Source organism: Poecile atricapillus, chromosome 1 (genome assembly GCF_030490865.1).
Source record: "Poecile atricapillus isolate bPoeAtr1 chromosome 1, bPoeAtr1.hap1, whole genome shotgun sequence".
Lineage (NCBI taxonomy): Eukaryota > Metazoa > Chordata > Aves > Passeriformes > Paridae > Poecile > Poecile atricapillus.
Window position 1 is genome coordinate 136,281,849 of NC_081249.1, and position 25,054 is coordinate 136,306,902.

At 46.1% G+C, this 25,054-nt stretch overlaps 1 protein-coding gene across 1 annotated transcript in view; it reads right to left on the reverse strand.

Annotated features, from left to right (window-relative positions):
• PNPLA2 (patatin like phospholipase domain containing 2) overlaps positions 1–25,027 on the reverse strand; it is a 30,481-nt gene extending 5,454 nt beyond the window's left edge. The window contains exons 1-8 of the mRNA XM_058832339.1: positions 24,665–25,027; positions 8,837–9,069; positions 8,585–8,650; positions 3,599–3,808; positions 2,645–2,705; positions 1,764–1,931; positions 1,209–1,341; positions 678–800 (exon numbers count right to left, since the gene is read on the reverse strand). Coding sequence (XP_058688322.1) covers positions 678–800; positions 1,209–1,341; positions 1,764–1,931; positions 2,645–2,705; positions 3,599–3,808; positions 8,585–8,650; positions 8,837–9,069; positions 24,665–24,851 — 1,181 coding nt within the window. The 5' untranslated portion in view covers positions 24,852–25,027. The remainder of the gene's footprint in view (positions 1–677; positions 801–1,208; positions 1,342–1,763; positions 1,932–2,644; positions 2,706–3,598; positions 3,809–8,584; positions 8,651–8,836; positions 9,070–24,664) is intronic.
• Between the last annotated feature and the right edge of the window lie 27 nt (positions 25,028–25,054).

Here is a 25,054-nt window from a genome sequence, read left to right on the forward strand (position 1 = left end):
GTTATTCATACCATGAACTCTTTTGGGTAAGAATCACACCTCTGTACTAGAATCAAATCACAGCTGCGACCCCCTGACTACTACTGTGAGTTTCCTATTCTCATCCACACAGCAGTCTTGCCACAGCCTCAAGCCAGGGGCTATTGCAGGAGTTCAGTCAGAAGCACAGGCACACAGACAGGCCCAGACAACTCAAGTCTCATTTGGAAACTCTCTTGTGTTCCCTGGCCACCATATTCCCTCCCCAAAAACCAGGCTGAGATATTCAGGTAGAGGAGGTCATTTGAACACAAGTACTTCTTGGAAAGCATTTGCAGGGGATCCTGGGCCAGAAAATGCCACAAAGACAAGCACTTCTGTCTACTATATGGAGCATGGAAATAAGCTGGCATACTGTTTTAATCAGACTTCTAACCTACTGCTATAGTGGCAGCTTCATTACAGGGTGTGCCCTATAACAGGACAAAGGAAGGGAACCATGTGCTGAGTCTATCCAACAGTTGAGGAAGCCAAGAAACAACAGACCAGATTTGCATTTCAGTGCAAGAGGTAAATCCTTCTGGTCGATTTGTGCCTTATTTGCTCTGCTCCAGGGGACTAGCGTCTCCAGAATTCAAAGGTGTAAGGGGAAATGAAGGGCTCCTACAGAAAACTGCTGTTAAGAAAAGCAGCCATACCTGGCTGAAAGATGGCTGCCCAGTTTCTTCTTGGCTTTCTTCACAAGATAGTTGCAGATTTCTGTCATCTGCTCCCTCATCCATCTTAGATCCTCAGGGATATCTGGGAGCCATTCCAGCAACCTGTACAGACACAGGAGACAACCATTAGCTGGGCCATGCAAGGGAACATGATGAAAAGAGTACCAGTGACATCTTCAAGTCTCTCTTAAGGCTCAAAAATTTATCACCATTTACTGGGGCAAGTTCTAGCACACAGTAGTCTTCCTTCAAGCTGGAAGCAATGGCTGTAACTAAATGACATAGGAAGATAGGAAAAGTTTTGGGTTCTTGGTTTTTCTCGTTTTGTGGGGGTTGGTTTGTTTGGTTTTTTTATTCATGTCTGGTAATTGTCAGGCGCTCCTTCTTCAGGAAAACCCACAGTGCAGAATTAGAGAGAATCCCACTTTCTGTCCATTCAAACACTACAGCTACATCAAATACTTGTCTGCGCTGGGAAGAGCACCAGCAAGGGACCAGCCCAAGGCTTACCTGACAGTGAAGGAAACTGCAGACTCCAGAGGCAGCATGTAGGGGACCATCATGGCTGTGGCCACACGCACAGGCAGCATGTTGCTGAGGCCAGTCAAGAAATTTCTTCTTTCAGCACAGGCCTCCAGGAGAGCTGAAGGCAGAAGAAAACATGGTTGAATATCCCCAGTGGAACTCTCTTTTCTCATCATACCTCAGAAGTTACTCAGCCTGAGGCAGCTACCTCCCACTTCTTAGGAAGTCTTGCTCAGGTTAGTAATTCCTGCACACAGCCAAAAACAGCAGCTTTCACCTTTATCAGACTCTAAAGGAGTGAGCATCAAGAAGACCCCCTCCCCTCCTTACCCTGCAGAGCACTGTCAAATGAATCAAGCTCTCCCAGTCCAGCCTCCACAGTATGAGCTACAACTGTATCTGAGACCCCCAACACATCTAACCTGCAGGAGGTGTCATTTCAATCCCAGCCATACACAATAACCACACATCCCGGTAATCTTCGGAGGCAGACCAGGCAGCATGGGAAGATTACCTGTGATCTCTCCCTTCGAATCATACCTTGGTTCAGTCTGGGAGGCAAGTGTTCGAAGATGTGCTCTTCAACAACAGCAAGGGCAGTGTTGTCCTCTAGTTGGTCCTCAGCTTCTGTTTCTTCCTCTTTCTTCTCTCCTGGAGGTGCTTCTATGGCAAGGAGAGGACGGGCAGGACTTGGACGATTCAGGAGACCTGAGAAGAGAAGTTATACTGTAAGGATGACAGAAACCAGCTGCCCTGCCTGGCCTTCAGAGCGTTAGTCCTTGCTTCACCCTAACTCCCCTCAGGCTGAGGTCATACCCAGCCTCTTTAGCTTACATCTCTTGTAATGCTCACCACAAGCAGATAAAACTTGCGGGCTTAAGTTCATTCTCTCCTTCCTCATCACAAACTCTCCCATCTCCCCTTTACGTTCTGCAGGGTGCTGTTTTGTAGAGTTTTGTTGCTATGATCTGCCAGTCACCCATCTTGCAGGCAAGATTTCCCTCCTGCAGTGCAATCCCACTTATCCCGGTCCGCATCACTGTCCATGGGCACGAGGTGGCAGCAAGAGCACACCCAGCGCTGCAGGAGAGCAGCGCCCAAGTGTCTGGCACCGGGGCTCTGAGGACAGCACCACACAGACCCAGCTGCACACGGGGAGCAGCAGGGCGTCTGCAGGACATCCAAATGGCACTGCTGCCCAGCAACTGTGTCGGGAACTGCAAAGGTCACCCCTCCACCTCTCCTCCCTGAAGGGCTGAAGTAGACTCATTAATGAGAATTCCATACCCTAGTATCTTAGGCACAGTTCAGCTCTTCCCTTCCTCCTTTCATATGCACCATCAACTACTCTCAAAGCCAAGGCACCAAGCGTGGCACAGAACAGGCAAGTCAGTGCACCCTGCAAATAGCCAGTGCCTTACCATTCTTCTTCAGGAAATGCAGTGCATCTCGATAGCCCTGCTTGCACATATCCCGCAGCACCTGTGGGCAGAGGAAGGAAAGTTTCATGTGGAATCTGGCTGAGCAAACACCTACCACAATGCTGGCTTCAGAGGAACTTTCCTGACTCCAGAGCTATCCCAAGAACAAGTGTCATTCCTGCCAGCCTTATCAGGCTTTGAGCAGGAATGGGAGGTATAGCATCAATACATTGGCTATGGGAATCACAAGACAACTTAGATTGGAAGGGACACCTAGAATCCTATCTAAGTGTGGGCATAGAGTCGCAGCTACTTCATTGCCCCATCTATAGCTGATGCTGCTGTGTGCTGCCTCCAGGCAGTCACTCTTGACAAGCAGCCTAGAATACTTCTCTGCAGATGCCAGGAAGGGCCATTGTGTTTGCAGATAAAGCCAGCTAAGACTAGAGAGGGGGTTGGAAAGAACTTGCCCAAGTAATTCAGTGCATGAATACATGCTTATTACATCCAAATGTCAGGGCTATCTGGCACTTGCATCTTCTCAGAAGTACACAAAGTTTGCAGTGCCACTTGCTACACTGACACAGTAGAAAGGCTGCCAGCTCCATCCTTACCTTAAAACACTGAAGTGCACATTGGTTCTGATGGTCAATGTATCTTTATTTACAGTGAGCCTGATTTCCAAGCAAAGACTACTCTAGAGAGGGCAACACGGGAATACTTTCTAAGCAACTGCTACTACCTAAATTTCAGATGTTCGAGTAGAAAAAGAAGACAAACCCTTGTGCAGGTGCTCAAGGTTTAGCGATTCACTGGGTTGATGATGTCAAGATTAAAGACAAAGCACGAGATACAAAACTAAGTGTCCTGAATCTTCTCCTGCTAAAGTGCACACAGTATAGCCAGTGCCCAAGATCTGCAGTCCCCAAGTTCTGGTGTGGCCAGGAAACTCACCTGTGGCTCTGGAGGAAACAGGGCCTTTGAGAGGCGGTAGAGGTTGCGAAGGTTGAATTGGATGCTGGTATTGGTGACTCTCAGCTCATGCATGTTTGTGGAACTGTCCCGTGGGCAGATATCGCTCTCTCCCGAGAAAGGAGACACCGTGATTGTGTTCTTCAGCTCATATTGGGGCAAATTGTCAGAAATCCCTCCATCAACATATCTCTGAAAGCAAGACAAATGCAGCAATCATCATTCTCACAACTGATCGAGTGGCTTTTTTACTCTGTGTCCCTTTTCCTTCCTGTTTGTGCCAACAACTTGCGAAGAGAATGGAACACATCCACCAGCATTGAAGGAGTAAAAACCCGTGATAGCACAGCTGTGATAACACAGAGCTGTGTTGTTTATAACAACCCCTTTTGCTGTGTGCTTTTTCTTCATTGAGTGTGCTGCTCACAAGAGTTGAGTAAGAAAGGCACATTCACTTGTGTGACTGCTGACTTACATCTCCTATGCGGTCTGACTGCTGTCCAATTAAATAATAATACGCACCAACAACCACCTGCAGTGCAAATTAGCACTGATCTAAGCTGTCACACTGTGACATTGTGCCATTTTTCACTTGTGTTTAAAACGAATAAGCTCAGATACAAGTCCCCACTGGCAGGTTTGTTACCTATGAATAAAACCAGCTGATTTGTTGCTAGCGGGCTTATCCAGCAGGAATCCCAACACATGCATACACATTGGGAATCAACTTGCTGTGGTCTGATAACAGAGCACAAGGGACTTGGGTTTTGCTCCTAACAGGCACCCTTTTATCAGAGAATGTTCTGTACTTCTGTACCATAAACACATTTGCATTACCCTTGCAGAAAGGGCAACCCCAGTCCTTCTCAAAACATTCATTGGATACTGTAATTGCACAAGAAGCTAAGCAAGATGATCATTATCACAGGTTTTGGCAGAGTAAGCAACATGCAAAAGATAAAAGGAAAAGGATGTCAATCAAGCCAAAAGAGAATGAAGCTGGGGGTTTTTGCAGAGCAACAATTCCAGCTCGTGTGAACCTCAGTTACAGAAGAGTTCTGCTGTTTTTTTATCAGGCTTGATGCTGCAGTTTGCTGCCTGGATCCATTTCCTTCATACGCAAACACAAATCATAGAGGGGCAATGCAGCCCCTCAAGTAGCAATTGTAAACCTCTTTCAGCTCTGCTGGGTGAGAAGCTGATGAATGATGATTGAAGGAGGAAATGCTCCATTCTGCATCCTGCTTTCTGTTGTCTCACAGGCAGACTGACCACCAACATTGCTCTTTTGCTGCACATTGCTTAGGAAAACACCAAAGATGTTGTCTGGAGGATGCTTTGCACTTTGTTCTCTCTTGCTCTGGAAGGCAGACAAGACAGAGACCTCAAGCAGCTTCTCTGAGCCTGGGGAACAGTTCACAGGCTTGTGGGCTGAAAGGAATTAAATTCAGCTATTGCAAGCCAGCTGCCATTGAGACAACAGGGTTAGGGTGGACTGTTGGAAACCAAAAAATAGAAACTTCTACAGATGCTGAAGGGTTCAATCTGCAGCCTTGAAAGAGCTTGGATTAATGTAATGATGAAGGTACACAGACACCGGGTAGAGAAATTATAAATTTATGTTCCTATAGTTGTAAGTAAGAATATGTCTTAAGTAGGTAAGAAATTATATTACATAAAATAGTTTGAGGTTTAAGCTGTAATAGTGACTTATAGAATAGGCTAGAGATCCAAAAACTATAACAGAGGTGTGCATGTGACCTGTCAGCTTATAGGCTAAGAGAAAGACACAGTGCAGCAACATTAAATAAAGGTGATAGGTTAAATAAATGAAAACAAGCTTTGTGTCAACTGCCTATTTGGCTAAAATGTTATATATTGCTGTGTGAAGAAGAAACTCATGCCTTCCTTGAGCTATGGCTGACTTGTTGCTCCTCTAAATCTCACGCCTTGAGACTGATACCTTATCTGGTTACTTGAGCAATAAATCATCTCAAAGGACGGTGGTCCCATCCCTCCTTCTTCATCTCAACAGTGGACTGCACGGCAGGTTGCCTTCTTGGGAGGCAAGCTAAACCTCAGGGCTACCTTTGCATACAGCCTACAGCTTCATGCGAGATGGCTTGTGATTACAGTTGTAGGCTACAGCAGCCCAAACTCAGAGCACAGGACATTTTATCTTCATGGCAGCCCTTGCTCACCAAACACTGTGTCAAGACAGGCACTTAGAGATTCCAACACCACCTGAATTTGGATAGTGAAGAAAGTGGAAGGATAGGATAGATTAAACTCAAGGATAAGTACATCCTCTCAGAAACAGTAACACAGCTTGCTCACAAGATGTTGTCCAATAACAGAGCTACCAACAGTCAGCTGAACCCTCTCCTGCTTCTAAAGCGGGCATCAGTGTTCCCTAAGCCTAAAGCAACCACAGCAAGCTGCCATTTTCATCCTCTTTTCCAAAGCTGCTCCACTGACAGCCAGACTAGGCACAGCTAGAGCTGGAGACATCCACCTGACTCCCTTTGCAAGGATGAGATTCCAACATGCTGAGTGGAATGAGAACAGACCAAAGCAGGCATGCACTTTGTTAAAAGAAAAGGGAGGTAAGATTCAGTGCTGGACAACATTAGTTTTACAGTAAAGATGCAGAAGACTCGTTTCCCTGAGGGTGGCAGCATGACTGCAGAGATGCCATCAGAAAAAAGGCTCAACTACAACAGAGCTGACAGGCAAAGCCTTCAGACTCCATAGAAATACAGGAGTACACTTGCACAGCCCCCACTCTCTGGTCCACTGATTCCCAGCAATGCTGATTAACATTCCTCAGCAAACCTCAGCTGCCACTTCTTTGGATTTGCCTGAACCTCCAGTAACCCAACTGTAACCACTCTCCAGCCTCCTGCAAAGCCCAGAACAGCCCAAAGCCACAGGCTGGAGCCACCAGCTGCCTGCAGGCAGGAGCAACAGCAGCTTTAGGGGATGGTTCATAGACTGGGGTGCCCACTTCCATTCCCTTATCATGTCCTCCCATGCACAGGGTCCCTCACTCATATGAATTGACAATCAACTTTGTGGCCCTTGCCAGGGATTCATCTCATCCACATGCTGCAGACAATTCATAGCTATAGTGTGTGTTGACAGGTCAGTTACTGATTTTTCCATTTCTCAATATTTAAGTTGCTGGGTTTTTTTTAACTCCCCATCTCCATCATCCACTCCATAAGGATACCAGATCTCAGAGAAGTGAGCACTGGAAAAAATTTAGGAGGAAGGCAAAATACAGATTTTGCACTTTGCACACAGTAACATTGCCTTGAAAACTAGTCCTTGTGCCAGGCCTGTCAGTTTATCCTGTGGTAAATACAGTCACCACAGGCATGCTAGGAAACATGCATTCCTGTTTCAAAACCATTTCCCAAGTGCATACCCAACCCAATTTAACCTCTCACCTCATCAGCAATCCCCCTTCAGAGCAATGCTTTTCTGGGGAAGAGGTAGGAATTAAATTTCCTCATCTCATATTTCCTCCCCACCTTTTCCCATGAGAAGTCATCCCTCAGTGTGCCATGGCAGCTGTACATTCCAGAAACCCTGATGTTGTACAGAGTTTTGGAAGATTTTTGCCTGATGCACACTGACCTCAATTAGCCCCAAAGAGATGTAAGACAAGAGCCACTGCTATGGTCCCACCAGCTGAAGGGAAAAAGCCCTGCCTGCAGTTGCTGAGCAAATACCAAGCCATTACTGATTCTGTCACTTCTCTGAAGGGCTGGATAACACTGGACATCTCCTCCAGGTCATTTCCCTGACCAACATGCTTGCACAAGACAAAAGCAGCCAAGCTGTGTATTATGCAGGAGCAAAACTGACCTCACTTTTAGGACACAGGTAGCAATCAGAACAGATGTGATGCTGTGCTCTGACAGACTGAGACACTTTGGTCAGATCACTTATGGTAAATCAGGGTACATATTTTATAGCAGTTCTCCCTCTCACTTTTGACAGTGTGGTTTGCAAAACCCCTGTGTCGCCCTGAAAACTCCGCTTCTGAGCTTGCTGACATCGTTTTCTAAGGACTTTCCCAAGACAGTAACTGTAAACATAGATATGTGTACATTCCTTCTGTTATATGTCCTGTGATGGGCATCTCTCATGGCCAGTGCAGTGAGAAAGTGTTATCCTGACCATCCAATCCCTGGCCGTGGTCAGAAGCCTATAAATCCTGGGAGGAAAAATAAACTCTCTCTTTCACCACACCTCGACCTGTGTGCGTGTGATCTATTCATCTTCAGCGGCAACACCCCTGCCTTTTAACATGTTCATTAAATTGTGTAGCATAAAAGAGGCCAAGCTCAACCAGGAGGCCCTTAAAGCATGACTGCAATATCAAGAAATGCTGAAGCTCTACACAGCTTTCACATGTTTTCATTTCTAACATGCAAACACAGAGGGATAAATTGCTCTTGGACAGCCTTGGACACAATTCAAAGAAAGCTCTGGCATGCAGCAGAACGTTATTCTCAGAGAAAGGACAGGAAGAACTCCATGGAAAAGAGGGCCAGTATCCACAACACTAGTAGTTAAAGCCCTGCAGAAAGTGTCAGGCACATGGGAGAGGGACTACACTCATGACTTCTATCCTGAGCCAACTCCTTTCCACAGACAGCTGGAGCCTCAGTGATGGAAAGTGTTGTACCATGCAGCCATGAAAACACTCTACTAAGCCAGCCAGCCCTTCCCCAGACTGCTATGTATTACTAGATGTTAAATCCACTGGTCTTCAGGACATTTATAGTCAATTGTGGGCAGCACTGGAAAGAAGGCCTATCCACTGCTGGAAGTTGTTTACTTGGGAATTTCTTGTGTCTCTTCAGATAAGCGCTGCCAGCTGGCACACAGTAACATTATCAAAACCTACTCATTAGTATGCAATTTAATGAAGGAACATCTTAGAATCTCACTTACCACTCCACGCAAGGTTGGAGGTATCAGCCCACAATAGACAGGGATAAAGGCGCTGCAGACACAGGCCTGAGGGAGAAAGAGATCCAGAATCTAAGAATCAGATCAAAGCCTACTGAAACGATTACTGTTCTCAGAACACCATGCTAGCACGTGCTGACAATTATACTCCAGTACTAAGGACATTTGGAGACCAAGGCAAAACAAAACAGCACGCAGTTCCTGCCCAGCCCTCTGCAGTAAGAATCCACTCACCTGGACCAGTTCCTCCCTGGAATTGAAGTCTGACAATATCACATTTTCTCCATCAGAGACCCGTGTCAGGGAAATACCCAAACGTCCTGCAGCAACCTCATGCCCATTCTCTGGCACCATCTTGTACAGGCACATCCGAATGGTCTTCACCAAGTTGAAAGAGGGATGGAGTGGGCCCAAGAACCTCTTCCGGGCTTCTTTTGACGCCCGAATAATGCTGGCACCAGCCTCACCTGCAACAAGAGAAAGACAAATGCACCATGAAATGCTACCAAAACCAGTCTTCTCCTTTTACAAAACTAGCCACAGAAAAGTCTCATTCCCAGCTTTCCCCAGAGGTTTCTCCCCACTGGCTAATACAGAACTCAAACCAAGAGATTATTTACAGGGGGTGTTTACAGAACTCATGGAAGTTTGCTGTCTTGGCCCTCACACTCCCCCATAACAAAGAGTCACACTCCCCTTATGTTTTGTGAAGTCAAAGAAGATTCTGTGCATCTGACTAAGGCCTCACACTTTCTTTAGATCCTATTGCACTGGTCAGTAAAGGGCTGGTGAAAACAGACTAAGAAAGAAAACAAGTCTGATACTTCAACAGCTTTGAGTTTATGGATAAATCTACTTCAAAACATATTCCACTAAAACTTTTCTAGTAAGCATCTTTTTCCAGACAGGAAAAAGGATCATCAGCTAGTAAGCAAAAGTGTCAGAACAGGAAAGCTGGCACTTTCCAGCTAAGTGATCCCAACTCTTCTGTCAACGTCAGCCACATCTCAAGTCCACAAGAGGGACTAACACTCCATTAGGGAATCATAGACTTAGTTCCTCCTGCAGAGTCTCTGGTGTCCCATCCCTTCCATATCCAATTCCACAGCACTAAACTAGGCCCTGATGGCAAGCAGGGCTTACGAAGGAATGCTTGCTTTACCCTTTCACACAATGACCCAGCTGGTTTTGAGAAGAGGAGACATCCCAGCTGCATAAAAGGGAAGGTATCTGCTAAACCAATTATCTATCACTGGGAGCTCCATCTGGCAAGCACATCAGAGCTCTCCAGTAGGAAAAAAGGGATGGGAGGAAACAAAAATACAAAACCACAGCATCCAACATGTTGCCCTTTGCATTCACTGACTGCTGCCTCTCCATCCAGCCATGGTGAGACAACAGTTCCTTCTAAGTACCAGCTTATCACTGCATTCCAAGGAGCTTCAGGAACATTTATGTGAGAAGCATGTGAGGGCAAGAATTAGAGAAACCAGGAAAAAAGAAACATGCTTTTACAAATGAAGACTTGTCTCCAACCAGACCGAAGGTCATTTCCTAGAAAAGGACAAGAGACTACCAGTTCAAGCCAACTGGAAGTCCCCTCATTTTGCTCTCTCACTCAATTTTTTGAATTGCAAAAACAAGGCAGCAGAATGAAAGAACTCAAGTTAGACCCAGGTTAATAAATACAATGGAGATAAGAGCAACAACCCTCAATGCTATGTTGACACATCCCAACCTTTTGCAATACACGTGTGCCAGCAACATGTTTTCCATCAATGCAGCCTGGGAACGTGATTCTGGGCTTAGGAAACCCACCAACACCAGTAGCTCAAGCACGCAGAGAACTGGACCCTTGAACATGACCAGAGACTCTGAGGTCAGGATTTTAGGCACTGTGAGGTAGCAACTTAGTAGAAAAGCCAAAGTTCCCCCTCTGAAGCAATTTTTAGCCCTGTAATCCCAGTCTTCTGTCCTAAAGCAATGTTTAGCAGTCTAATTCTGATCTTACTTACTCAATTAGCAGTAAGCCATTGAGCCAAGCCTGTTCCAGATAGTAGCCACATGGTTCAACATCCTTCCCAATATGAAAGAAGTCAGCCCCACAGAAATACACTTTCTAATTACTGAGACATTAGCATTCAAAACGCTCCCTAAGACACCTTCATGTCTGTCAAGGGGAAGAAAGACACAAAAGAACTGAAATTGAGGAAAAAACTAAAGAAATCTCAGCCCAGCACCTCAGTCACACGACCCCATAAGGTAAAATCCTCTGCACTGAGTGCCTTGCAGGGAATTGTTGGCTTGGTTGAAACCCCCAGTGGGAGGGTGGGTGCTGAGTGTGCAGCTGAAGGGAGACCCCCGTGTGCAAAAGCCATGCTGGGGAGAGTGTGCGTTATCCAAGAGGTGGTGCTTAGAGAACAATGCTTTCAGGCTTGACATCTCAGTGTGCAGAAAGATGTGACAGCAATACTGAAAACAACTGCAACTAAATGGAGCTTATGACTGTTTGAACAAGAATGTGAGCTGGAAGGGGTTTTTTTTAAGAAAAACAGGAGAGCAAGGTCCTGACTATGCCAGAAAACAGCATTTGAGGGAAGCCCCGAGTTACAGCTGCCCCGAGTTACTCTATCAGTGTTTCATAATCAAGAGGGCAAAGTGAGATTATTGCTAATTAGCAAGTTCATTCTTTGAATACTTTCTGGGTGTTTTTTGTTTTGGGTTCCTTTTATACATGTGTGCATACATACATACCCAGAGGAGCTTTGAGCCACTTCTGTTTAAAGACATCTGTGATTCTGCTGGACTTGCTGAATCACTTGCACCAAAGGTGGATGTGGAATTGCACTGTGGGAAGGCATGAGCACAGGGTGACCTGCAGTACCACCAGCTTTCCAGGAGATAAGGCCAGCTGAGGGGTCAGCCAAAGAAGATAGGTTTATGTAGCAAGATCCATGATAGATGACAAGTCCTCTTGGAAATATATTTGGGAGGAGAGAAAAGAAGTAACAGTGTTTTAATCCTGTTACTACCAGAAGTGCTATTCCAGGAAAACCGGCTCAAATTCTGTTTGCAATCTGTCTGAGGGAGCAGCTGAATTAGAAGCAGTCAAGAGAGACAACTCCTACAGGGGTCAGCCAACAGCTCTTGATTATTTCTAGGACTAGCCCAGTGCCAAATGCAACCCTTAGGAAAGCTTCTAATTGTTTTTTATGGATCTAGTGATTCAGGACACAGAGTCATAGGAAAAAGATTAATTAAAATTATATTTCCTTATTGCAGTACATACCACAGGGCAGAGGCAATCCCTAATAGTTAGCTGTGTTTGCTGAGAAAACATTTCATTCTTCTCACACCAACCAATTAATTCAACACCTTTCCCTATACAGATTCACTAAGCCAATATTCCTCAAAAATATTGAATTAATATAGATTAGAATATTAGAATTTTTCATTAGAAAACACACATTCCCCTTTACTCCTATCCCCATCATTGCCCTGCTGGGTGTTGTTATACATAAACCCAAGTACTGCAGGGCTATTGTCCTTATCTGAATTTCAGCTGTGATGACGCAAAGGAGCATCATACAGTTGTGTCCTGAAACACCCTAACATGTCCCTTGCCAGAAAAGGGAGGCTAGCTGCTCCCCCTCTGCTGATTTGTCATCTGCAGTGGCTACAAGGGGCAAGATTGTGGCACCCATAGGAAAAGCCTGAAGGCAGCTGCTAACTCACATTTCATTTTTAAACTACATCAATCCAGCTTCACATTAGCTTACTGATAGAGAGTTTGACTGTTCCCTTTAACAAATGACTTTCAGCTCTATCAGTCAAGCTCAACTCCAAGTAACCCAATAACGAAGTCTGTACTGCCTGTCATCCCCTAAACTCTAACCTGAAAAGCATTCAAACAGCATGTGCTATTTATAACTGTAAACAAACACCCCAGCAGAGTAGCTTGCTGTTACTCTGCCTCTGGAACAGTGGAGCTGAAGATGGATCACCTAAAAGTAATGTTAGCTGGGCAGTTGGAAGAGCCTTAACTGCTGCCAAGGGCTCTGGGATAAAACAAAGGCTACTCCAAACCTGTGCAGTCCATGAGGATGAAGACTACTGCAAAGCTTCAATACTGCACGACAGGAGGGGTGACAAGTGGGGAAGGAGGGCCTCTTCAGACCTACATCTGCAGCAGCAGGGCTTTGGCACCAAGGGCACCAGGATGGTATCCTGTTAAACCACATGTTAGACCATATTGGTATCTATTTGCCAGCCAGTGATATGACAGATGACCCATGAAGTATTTCAAATGGAAAAAAGCATCTAAGACACAGACAAAAATAGGAACAGAACAAGCTGAATAGGGGGAAGGCATTCTGAATACTCAACCCAGCAGCTCACCCACAACACTGCAGCTCTCCCCCTCTGGGAGAGCTCTGTGTCAGCACAAAGATCACCTGCGCCAGGGACATTCCCACTCCCTGCCTAGTGCAACAGTAAACAGCATACAAACTTAAAAGGAAAAGTTTTCCAACAGGGAAAGAGGAGACACAGAGAACTGGTGGATGTAGGGACAACACTCTCTGTCCCGGTTGGCAGGAGGTCACGCCCCAGACTGCAGATGCCATAACTTGCCTGGACTAGTGGGGCAGGCAGGAAACTGCAGATCCTCACTAAACCTGCTTCTCATTCAACACCAACAAATGGACTCCTTCCTACACATCAGCAACATTCCTTCCTCCTCATTCCTTACCCAGCTAAGGTTCCAGACTGGCCCAACACACCAACAGCATTCAAAGGAAACCAACTTGCAGAAGGAAGCACAAGTACTTTTGGTATTCCCACAGGCCCTTAACAGCCTTATGCCTTGATTGCTTGGGACCACATGACCAAGCTATTTCGACTAAGATTTTTCAGGACAGGAGTCCTGCCAGCCCTGTGTATTATAACCAGGGACCTCATTCCAGAACTGCTTAAGTTCTGCTCAGCTCTCTGCTCCAGGGAGGTTTGTGTGATACTCAACACAGATGTCCCTTTTAAGAGTCCCCAGCTAAATCTTTGCTTTGCTTTCAATGCAGCTGGTTGCTGAACACTGCTGGAATTGTCATTATCTCACTGGTAGATCCCAGTCTGGATGTGAATTTAGGAATAGGATGAGTCAGAAGGAATTTACTAGCATGATCTTCCCCAACATTAATTTATCTCGGTTGCCCATCTCTTGCTATTTCAGCTGTTCTGTGCCACATACATGGAAGAGCTAAAAGTCAGTCTCTGACAATGAGCAGAGGTTTCAGGAGAGCTGTTTAGTGTTCTCCTAGGGCACAAATCCTCAAGCTGCTCCAGCTCAGCATGCACAGCTCCTTCACTTGCCTCTTTTCTAAGTACTGAGAGTAAGCAATACACATGCTTTCCTGCCTGGCCTCTCCCAGGAGATGATATAGTCCTAATTACAACACAGTCCTGTCACCACCCCAAAAGGAACCCACAAAGCTATAAACAAGAGGCACCAAAACAAGTTTTCAAACTGACATCTAGAAAATAATTAACAGAGAACTTTATTGGATGTTTCCTCATGGGTAGCTCAGATCACCAGAAAGTGCCTGTCTGTTCATCCCAAGGAGCAGTGCACAGCAACATGCCAGTGACCCAAGGACAACCCCAATTCTTGTGGGCAATGACCTCAGTTTGTGGAAGATCCCACTGCTTGGGTAGGCTTCTGTTCCACTTTCCACACTCATGCTGAAGCAACCTGATTTCCACTTATTGTCCCAAGAGAGCAAGAACCAGCCAACATTTCAGCCAAGTTGAACAAAGGCCAACTTGTCCTGAATGGGAACCTGACCAAAGATGTTCTCTGATGGTCCATTAGAGAGGCTGAAGAGTTGTCAAAGTGGGTCCCAAAGACAAATCCATGCCAGCATGACATAAAGAGCCATGTTTTACAACCTGTCCTTATAAGACATGTTCAGGTGATAGGTGTATCCCACAGTTGGTGACAGCTCTTTAATTTCAATCTGAAATCCTGGACAGACACCTAAAAGCACTGGCCGTGGAAAGAAAACCCCTCACTGGCCTCAAGTTGTAAAACTGCCACTATTTGATGTAAATAAAAAACACCCACTTTTAAACAGGCTGGGGGATAGCAGCTAGCACTGAAGTCTTCAAAAGCACCAACTCTTGACATCTGTGCACATCTTCCTGTAAGCCAGTTCAACTGAGAAACATCATGTACCGGAACAAGCTGCTCTTTTGGGACTTCCCTAATTTTTGTTGTTCTAATGTAATTTTTTATTTTATTTAAGGTCTTCACTCAGTCCTCCTCTCCAACTATTTTGCCATCAGGAAAGAAACAGTTCAGCTCACTTTGCTCCAGATAAGAGATATAGGAAAGAAACTTTTCTTTTTATTTTGGTGATACCTAGGAAGTAAACACAACTCCCCTCACAACCACACCCACTCATTTTGCAGACAGTCCCACTGCTCGACCAGCTGTTCCCTGTGGCAAGATCAGAGGCTCTGTGCAGAGATTTAACCTCAGAGATAAACAAACAATTTTGTAAAGGAGAGTTCTTAGAAAGCCTGGCCACCAGCTGTACGTAACAGTGTTTCTCGCCCTTTGCTCAGGAATGAGAGGCACTAACACCTCACAGGAACAACTCCTAGGGATGGATCCCTGTTAGACTACAGTCAGCAACACCTATTCTGATCTTACAGGCGGGGCAAGTGCAAACACCAAGAGAAAGAGACAGCTTTTCAAGTAAGGTCAGCTGTTGCAGCCAGAGGCAGATGCTAAAAGAAGTGTTCAGCCCACAATACTTTCCGGTTCAGATTCCTCACACTCAGCATTGCTTAGGCTAGACACAAACAGTTTAGACCAAAACATACTGGGCAGCAAAAAGGCTACGTAAATTCAGATTATTTGCAACTGCTTCAGAACCAGAAGCCTCCCTCTTTAACTTGTTTGTCCCAAGACGTTTGCTTTTCAGTTTCAACTGGGGAAAAAGACAAACAAGCAAGCTGTCAAGTTAGGTTACCTGTTTAAATAAACACAAACCAAAAGGAGACATTTTTCCCATTTGAGCCAAAAGATATGGTTAGTGTGCTCTAGATACCAGTTAATAGATGAACCAGAACTATTGCCACATGCTAGGTACGAGGAATGTAAGAGGAAGATCTGCTTTTAAGTTGCCAGGGTTTTTACCTCTTGCACAGAGCAGCTCACGAGGCAGCCCACAAGTGACTGCCACATGCCCATCCATCAGGGACCCTCATGCAAGCCCAAGTCCAGATGTATCACTCATACCCCACCTTAAGGTCCATTGTTCTGCTTTGTACAGAAGCAAACAAGGAGAGCAGGCATAAGAACTCACAGGCTTGATGATGTCTCTAGCTAAATTTTTGCACTGGACTTAAGGAAGTGTTGGCACACCAAAGCCTCTCTAGAACTGCTGTTCTGCAAGCTGAGACTTGCTTTATTTCTGCGGTCAGGACGGGAGCGCTTATTTTTGCAACACAAATTCAAAAACAGCGCAGCTGCTGCTGTGAAACAATCAGTAGGAAGGGCAGGAGGCAGCTCAGTGCAGGCAGCCAGCCAGGATCGCTGTCACAACCACAACAGCAACACCCACTAGTCTAATCTTTCTCTACTGTAACACCCTAATACAAGGCTTAATGCTCTGTTAAAGGCTTAATTTCTGTTCTTATAATTAGAGAAATTAAATGACAGAACAGTGCATGAAAAGGAAAAGCTGCTCAGGACCCCAGGCAAGCTGAACTGAAAGCTATGTTCCATCTTCATCCATGCATCAATCCCTGTCAATGCTATCAATTCAGACAGCACGGGATGACAAGAAAAGGGGATAGAAAAGAGTAGACAAGGTGCAGCTCAGATCCTTGCTGCTCACGTTGGACCAGGAAATACTAAGTTTGAAGAAATTTTTTTCAAAACAAGTATTCATCCAGAGAAAGCTACTGGAGGGGAGAAACAGACCAAAACCCATGTTGCAATGAGAAATTACCTTCTCTGGTCTGCACAGAGGCAGAAGTGGAACCATATCCAAATCTCACTTTACTCACCTGAGTGAGAATTACTAACACAAAGCCTCCATTCACTGTCATTCTGAGAGGGAGCTAGTGTGGAAAGATTAAGCTTCACGCACATGCACAATGTTGCACACACAGTTCATGTTCACTTCTTGGTCATTTTCCAGGATAGCATCACACACACACCACTAGAGAAAACTGAACTGTTTCCACTTCACAGGGGAGGCATTACTAAAAGAAAAACGTTTTAGAATAAATCAGGGCAGGAGAGAAAATACCTTTGACAGGCACCACTGATCCACGAAGCTAGAAACTGGAGTTAGCAGTGATCATTTCTACTTCCAGTATGAAATAACAGGTGCCATTCCAGCAGCCTTTCAGCTTTGTCACATACCAGCCATTACCCTCAGCTGTCTCACCTACACCTAAACAAAACCCACACACAGCTTTTGGTGGCTGTCAGCCCAAGCCCTGCAGAAGGCTTTCCTGTGTGCTTCCAAGTGACAATTGTTTCATGTTCAGAGATGATACCAGAAACATGGCTGGTTCTGATGCTCAGCAGCCTTTCTCCTTGTCCTTTCCACTGTACACTTGTGTAGCTGCTAAAACCCTGACACAGATGAGAGGAACAGCCCTGACACCCTCCACTGGCTCTCAGCCTGCATCATGCCCAGCTCTCATGCTCACAAGGCTCGCCAACTGCTCCAATCGATGCCAAGCCCCTCCCTGTGCACCTGTGAGCACACTGCCTGCTGGGCCCGCTTTGCCCTCCCTTCTCAGGCAGGTCAAGTGTCACCTTACACCCCAAACTCTTCCCCAATGGCCCTGGCGTAAGCAGGACAGACTCCAGCAAGGAAGTGAGAATCAAAAGCTTAGTTTCCAAAGCAATCCTCTGGCAAGAGGTGTTGGCATTTTGGTCTAGAATGATTCTCCTTTTTTTGGAGCAGCATCAGGCACATCACAAGGTTAAGCTGCATAGCTTGGGAACCATGGCAAAAAAATCTAGAAACTGATGCTACCTCTCTTCCAGAGACATCAGCAGTAGACCCCCAGACAAAACATAACTGGGCTTCTGAAAACAACTGCATAAGCAGGACAGCAGCTGCTCACAGAGGGTCGCACAGATCCCTGCAGGGGACAAGCCTCTGCTCAACCCTTCCTGCAGGGCTGAGCACACAACAACAGCAAGACAGATGTTCAGATGAACATTTGACACATGAACTCTTCTGTGTGCAAAAATATGGCTATTAGTTAAATGTTTCCCTTAAAGATCATTTACCAACCCCTATATAAGAACACTAGGATAGATAAATCAATGTAAGTCTCCGTGCTGATAGACAACTCTGAAACAGGACTCCAAGTTTTTCCACGCATGGCATAACTATGGCATCCTGAATCCACACTCTGCCTCCATAATACACTGGAATTTTTTATTTTTTTTTTTGGCCAGGCCTAGCACTGAATCAGCAGCATTCAATGCAGCCAGCAAGACTGGCCCTTGTAATTAACATATGTTTAGGGATTCTTGATTCATTTACACCCTCAGATGTCACCTCCTCTACTTCAGGATGCTAAACTAGATAATCCACAGGAGTGGCAAACTCAGAGATTGCCAGAACCTCCAACACTACAATGCTATTCAATCCTTTAAATCCTAAACCTAAAAAAGGCCTCCAAAACCAATATCCATCCAAACAAACTTCAGTGTATGAAGAGAAAAAGAATGGTTCATTCTCAGAGGAAATCCTCCAGGCACAGCACAGCTAAAAGCCTGGGAAACAGTGGCAGAAGACACTTCACAAAGCTTGCAGATTCCAAAGGTCTTGTCAGGCAGAAGTCATTACTGCGGACTTGGCCTTTATCTGTACCAGAAAGCACATCCAGTTCTGTTCTGGGAGAGTGCCAGAGGGCAGCACAAAGCCCTGGGTTCTAATAAAGCTATCAGCTCCCACACCTGATGTAACACACTGCACTGCAGACCAGCACAACCCCAGGGACGGGATTCAGGCCTGCCACAAGCATCTGTTGTATCACAAATGACAAAAACTCTCTCCTCCATTCTTCTGGCCCTTGTTGCTACAAATGGCTGGGCTACAATGATCTCCAGCAACTTTTCTATGCTCCCAGGCTCACTAATTACCTCTCTCCTATTAGCTCCTTGGAAGGGATTTTCTACTGCCTCAGACTTTACCACTTGTAGGACACATTCTGCCTTTTTCCAGGGACATGGACTTATTTAGGGCCTTCCACATGGAATCATTATTTTCTCTACCCCTCCTGTTCACTAGCTCTTACTCTACTTGCTTGACAAGGCACACAGCCCAAGGCAAATACATATACACAGGCTCTGCCAACTCCCACTTAATTGAAGATACATCCTGACTTTCACCTCAAGTCCCAAGAACACTTAGCAGAAAGGAAGAGGACAAGTATTAGAGCTGGGCAGCAAAAATGTAGAAGAGCAAAGAATTCATTGGAAAAGGGGTGGCCACTTTGGAATTCAGCCACAAGTAGAGTTTGTATTGCAAAGAGCAAGGTAAACAGGAGTCACGCACTCACACCGCCCCTTGGAGTAAAACTTCTAAGGTTTTGCAAAGGTCCTGTAATTAGAAGGCCTGCCCATTCCCATCTCCAGAAAGAAGGAATGCTGACTAATTACCATTTCCACCCTTTGCATGGTCCTCTTCAAGTACAGTGGAAATCATGCACAGAAGAGGTGGAAATCCTCTCCAGCCAAGCCAGAGAGCATTTCATCTGTGCTTCATGGAGGACACAGAGAGGAACACAGAGAAACCCAGAGCGAGCAGGGGCCCAACACCTGAGTACAATCCCAAGCTCTCTGCACTGGAAGGTAACACAGCCCCCCAACAGAAAGGAAACAAGCACCACCAGCTACTGAACATGCAGGCAGAGCTGCTGCAACCATTGCAGCAGCAGGAGTTTGGAACCGAATGACACAGCAAGAAAGTTGAGGAAGGTCTTTTGATTTATCAGGACTAAACTTCCCAACATAATCAGTAAGTGGGCATAGAACCCTGAAGAACATACAACAGCTTCTCCTATTTTACATGGAGGACTTGCAGTTGCCTTGACGAGTTTGGGGAGGTAAGAGGCAGAAAGAAGTGGAACAGCTCAGACATGCTGCAAGTTCAAGAGATGTGCTGAACCTACGTGCCAGAAGACTGACCAAAGACCTCTTGTGCTGTTGCCAGAGACACTGCACAGCTGCTGCCATGGCTGACAGCAAGGCTGGGCACCGAGCTGCTCTGCACACCTGCTGTCTATGTGGGGTGCCAAAAGGATAAACACATGCCTTGCTAGGCTGTTTTTTGCTAGAAGTGGCTCCTTTCCTTCCCTTGCACTCATCCAACAAGATTCCTGCAAGAGCACCTTTCCTTACAGAAGTTTTCTTATTAGAGCCAGGCAGACAGCAGGAACAAGCTCCTTCCCTCCCGTCAAAAGGTACTGCAGGGTGCTCTGGCTGCCAGCTTACTCCCCTGGACACCTGATCCTAGAGCCCTGTGACTGCTGAGGGCACTGATCCAGACTCAGCAGCTTCTCCACCAAGCCAGTGAATATTTCCAACTATGTCAGCACAGAACATATCCCCTGCACCACTATTTCCACCACAAAAAAAAAAGCTTTACCATTTCCAAGAAGCACCAGAAGGTTCCCCATGAATTATATCCATTTATGTACATAAAGGTGTCTCTCCCTCCTGAGCTGGGGCTATTAACCTCAACTTTTTCTCCAGGGAGGGCCTCTGCAGGAGGTACAAGTGACCATCTCCTGTGCAAAGAGGGACATGACTACTGAGACATCACAGGTGCTACAAAACTTCATCGTATATACTTCCCCTAGAATAAGCATCCTGATTCATGCTTTGGCCAGCATAAACTGGTATTGCTCTGAGGATTCTATAGACTCTAAGCTGGTTTATTTCCCTCTGTCAATCTGGGATTTGGTATTAAGATGACACAAACACAGAGAAAATAAATCTCCATGACCAGTTCTTAAGCCTTTGTATGCACATAATCAAATTGCAGGAACACATTTAAGATGCTGATATTGCTAATTATCTCAATTTCAAAAGGTTTTGTTCATTGGGCTTTTTTTCATTTTTTTTTTCTCCTGCTACCCAATGGAAAATGTCTCTACAGTTCAGCATCCCAATTGTTGGTAGTCACGTGGTGACAGCTGACAAGCAAACCCAAATGTCAAATAGCTTATTTCATCTCATGTCAAGCTCGAGGAAGAGTCCTGATTAAGATAGCAATTTAAAATAATTAAATAAAAAAATGCTGTAAACAACCCAGGAAGTGCTCTCCAAAGAGCATCCCAAACAATGCTACTCAATCTAGCAGACACACAGCCTCTTTTCTGTATTCTTAGTACTAAAAGCATCTTCTCAGCTTGCTTTTTCATTTTCTGTCAACCTTGTCATGCTTTAGGAGAACAGCTAACTTCCACAGATGGCGTTTGACAGCCAGCTTTGCATTTCACAGCAGAACCCACCCCTTCCCCCAGAATAGAAGCAATTCAGCAGTTCCAACCCACCCTCAGATAGGGCTGTCTAGGACAACATTCACATGCCACACAGACAGTTGAGATGCTGTTGGTTAGCTATGAGTCAGAGGAACCCCAGTACCAGCTCAAAGACAGCTTTTCAGCTTCACATCCCGTAATTTATTCAGGCTGCTATGCTCCCAAAGCAGGCACAACAAATCCCATACTGCTCACCAAAGTGAGATGATTCCAGACCTTCCCAAAAATACATTTCCCTACTCAGTATTCGGGATAAAAGAATCCTACAGTAGCTGCACTTGAGCATTCCTTGTGACTGAAAAAGGACGGTCTCACCATGTTTCATAAGCCAGTTTTTCTCATCCAGGTCAGTGACTTTCAGATTTATATAGACAGGTGACCATCCTCAAAGCTCCACACCTAGAATTTGTGAAAAACTGCAGGATTTGAGGTATGCACAAAGAGAAGACTGCAATGCCAGCACTTTGTGAAGTGAAAACTTGGTGAAACTTTTTGGTGAAAACTTTTCACTTGCTTGGCATATAAATGTGCATTTCCTGTCATGCTGGACTCTGAAAGCCCCAAGAGACAGTACAGGTATGACAGAGGCTATTTTCCAGAATACCCTTAGAGCAAGAAGCTATTCATGCCACAACACTGGGCACACTCAAGTAACTTGTAAGCACAGGAGACTGCCCAATGCACCTTGATAGCCATACAGATTATTCTAGTGGAAAAACTGCACTGCTTTTTTATGCCAGCAAACAGAAGAACCTCAAAGCTGGAGAGTGAGCACTTCAGATGCAGGGCAACATCACTGTTGTAACCTTAAACAATAAATCCAAGATCCCTCCAACTTAATGGTAAAGTGCTTAACCAGAGCTAGGCAAGGTCATATCAGACTGCAAATACCTCCTGATCTCTTATATAAATATAAGGTGCCCTGCCTAATATGTTCACCCAATGTTGTTTTCTTTGCTATTCTCAAACACGCCTTTGAAGCCCACAACATGCTCTAAAGGCTGCAGATCACTTGGTCAGGGCTTTCAGTTCAGTATGAGCTCATAGCAAAGCCTTCCTGTCCTACACAAATGATGACAGCGAGGTCTTAACTAACAGAGAAGGCAGAATGAGTACACAGGCAAGCTGAACAGATACAAAGGCCAGAGGGAAAAAGCTGGAAAAGAAACCACTAAATGGGATCTTATTTTCTGAAGTCAAGGAAGATTTCTGCTCTCTCTGATCAAGGTCTCAAAAGACTGGATTCAAAGAAAAACCCTCAAGGAAGAGGATTTTCCACTCCTCCCTTGCAAATATTTGTCTCTGCACAGTAGAGTATTCTTGAGTTCACAGGCATGAGGACACTACACACAATCTAAACACAGTCAAATAAGCAAAGCTTCTGCAAAATTCCCCCGCTTGTCATTCATCAAGAGACACTATTTAGCATTCCAGTTTCATGGACAGGGCAACAGACAGTGCAGAGCAGCAGTTGCCACAGGATTCAAAGCCCATGGGCTACCACCTGCTCTCAGCAGCATAGCAAACACAGGTACTCAGGACCCTACAAGAGCCTATATGAAAATGAACTGCTCTCCTAGTTCAGGCTTAGCTGTACCTTCTGCCCTGTCCTCTTTTACCCCTATGATTTCATTCTAACCTCTGGACCTCTGCTTGGAAGCTGCACTGTCAGGAGGTTTTTGACACGGACAAGGTACGGTGATACCACGGCCCCGCCACGCACACCATGTGCTTTTACTTTCAGAAATCAACTCTGTTGCCTTGGAGCTGCTCTCTGTCCAAGATACATGTCAGTCACACAGGTGAGTCAGAAGAAAACAATTCCAGAGAAGTCGAACAGAAGACAGAACTGGAACACCCAAGACCCAAGCCCTGGTTAGCTTTAAGGAGCATGGTTTGCCCTCCTTCAGGAGGTAGGTGAATGCTTCTCAGAAGGTGGCCCCTAACCCAGTCCTCTTGATAATGCCTCCCACTGTACCTCACAGGGAGCAGGAAAACCATTCTGATTCACAGAATGGATTCACCACGCTGGATGCCTCCCCAGGGCAGTGCCTGGCACACCATGGATGCTCTGAACATATAAATAGCAAGGACAAAGCAGACATGATAACAGGATTGCTCAGCACTCAGAGTGGCATGTGAGTAAGGCAAAGGATTTGGGCACTACCGTCAGCCTGTGCCACGCCTTCGAGTGGCAGAGGGATCACCCAGTTAGGGAACTAATTGGGAAGTCACTCTTCAACAGAAGCAACAGCAGTTAAACAACTAAATCCCTGGCAGTTACCTACAAAGGGATCCCTACACAAGAAGGGATTAGGGATTTTTAGCCCTTGTCCACAGTAAAAGTTGGCACCAGGGCATCACTACAGCCTTTGAGATCTCAGACTGGGGTCTGAACAGCTTTTAAGAGCTCCAGAAGTTATGGCTGCACTTCACTGGGCATTTCTGTAAACAAATGCTTAGGAAGGGAAACTGCAAACCTAACAACACAGAAAATGTCAATTTTTGCTGCATGAGGGCTACATCTCAAAAAGGAGTGCTGTGGAAAAACACCTGTCAAGGAGAGAGAACCTCAAGCAGTAAACAGCTCTGGCTGCCCTTACCTCTCAGAGAGGCTCATAATTCTCTGAGACTAAATAGATGTACCTGAGTCTCTCACACCACATTCCCCTTTCAAGCTTAAGAAACTTTTCTGCAGTTGTTATTCACAACATAAATGTTTCCAAGTACAGACCCCAAACACACATGTTTGTTGACTTCCTTCCACATACAAAACGACAAAAAAGCCAGGAGGCACCACAGACCATTTTGTTCAGCTGTTCCCCAGTCATAGGGACACACTACACTATGTTCACATGTATGCTTCATAGGTAACTTTTTAAGGTTATTCTCTAACTTGAAAACAGAGATAAAATCTCCTAAACTGGAGATCTAGCTCTTGCAGAGGGCAAGAGAATTCCTTAGTGCCCAAGACAGCAAGAAATAATCCTCCTCCAGAAATAAATAAGCAGACTGAAGGCTGTGCCACTCAGAGATGCTGCCCAGCTCCCACCTGCACACTCGATGTCTCCATCTCCAGCCACTTCACAGCCACCAAGGGCCGGTGCCCGCACGGTGCGAGGCTCCTCTCCTCACCCAGAGCCCCACCAGACCTACACCCAAGCAAGGCAAACCCACAAACCGAGTCCAACAAGTCCACATTAGATAGGTCTGTGCTGGTGGGTGTCAGACCCAGGACCCCTGTGCTACCTTCCTACCATCAGTGGCCTCCTTGACCTCAGCCACACGTCAGGGACTGGGGCGGGGGGAAAGGCCTTAAAAACAAAGCGCCGCTCGCACTTCAGGAGGAGGGGGGAGCAGCGCTATTTACACGCACATATGTATATAAACCCACAGCCCCTCGCTGTTGCTCTAATTAACAAATTAGCAGTAACGAAGGGAACAGGCGAAGGAGCGCCGGGCTCGGCCCCCACTTACCGAGGCAGGCGCCGGTGACGAGGGCGGTGGCGGTGAGCGCCCCGGCCGAGGCGCCGTACACCTTCTTGGCGTTGGCGACCAGGAACGGGGCATGTTCCTGCAGGCAGCTGGCCACGCCGATGTGATAGACCCCCAGGAAGCCGCAGCCAGCGAAGGAGATATTCCAGGTGGAGTCCAGCGGGAACATGGCCTCCGCGCCCCGCTAGAGGCGCGGGGTGCTGGGGGGAAGCAGCAGCAGCGGAGAGGTGAAGCCGCGGCTCTCTCCTCGGACCGCCTCGGGACAGGCGGGACAGCCGGGAAACCCTGCTGCCGAAGACAAGGACAGGGAATACGGCAGCGTTTGCCGCTGGCAGAGCTGTGCCGGCTGCCAACTTTATATGCGGCGGCCCG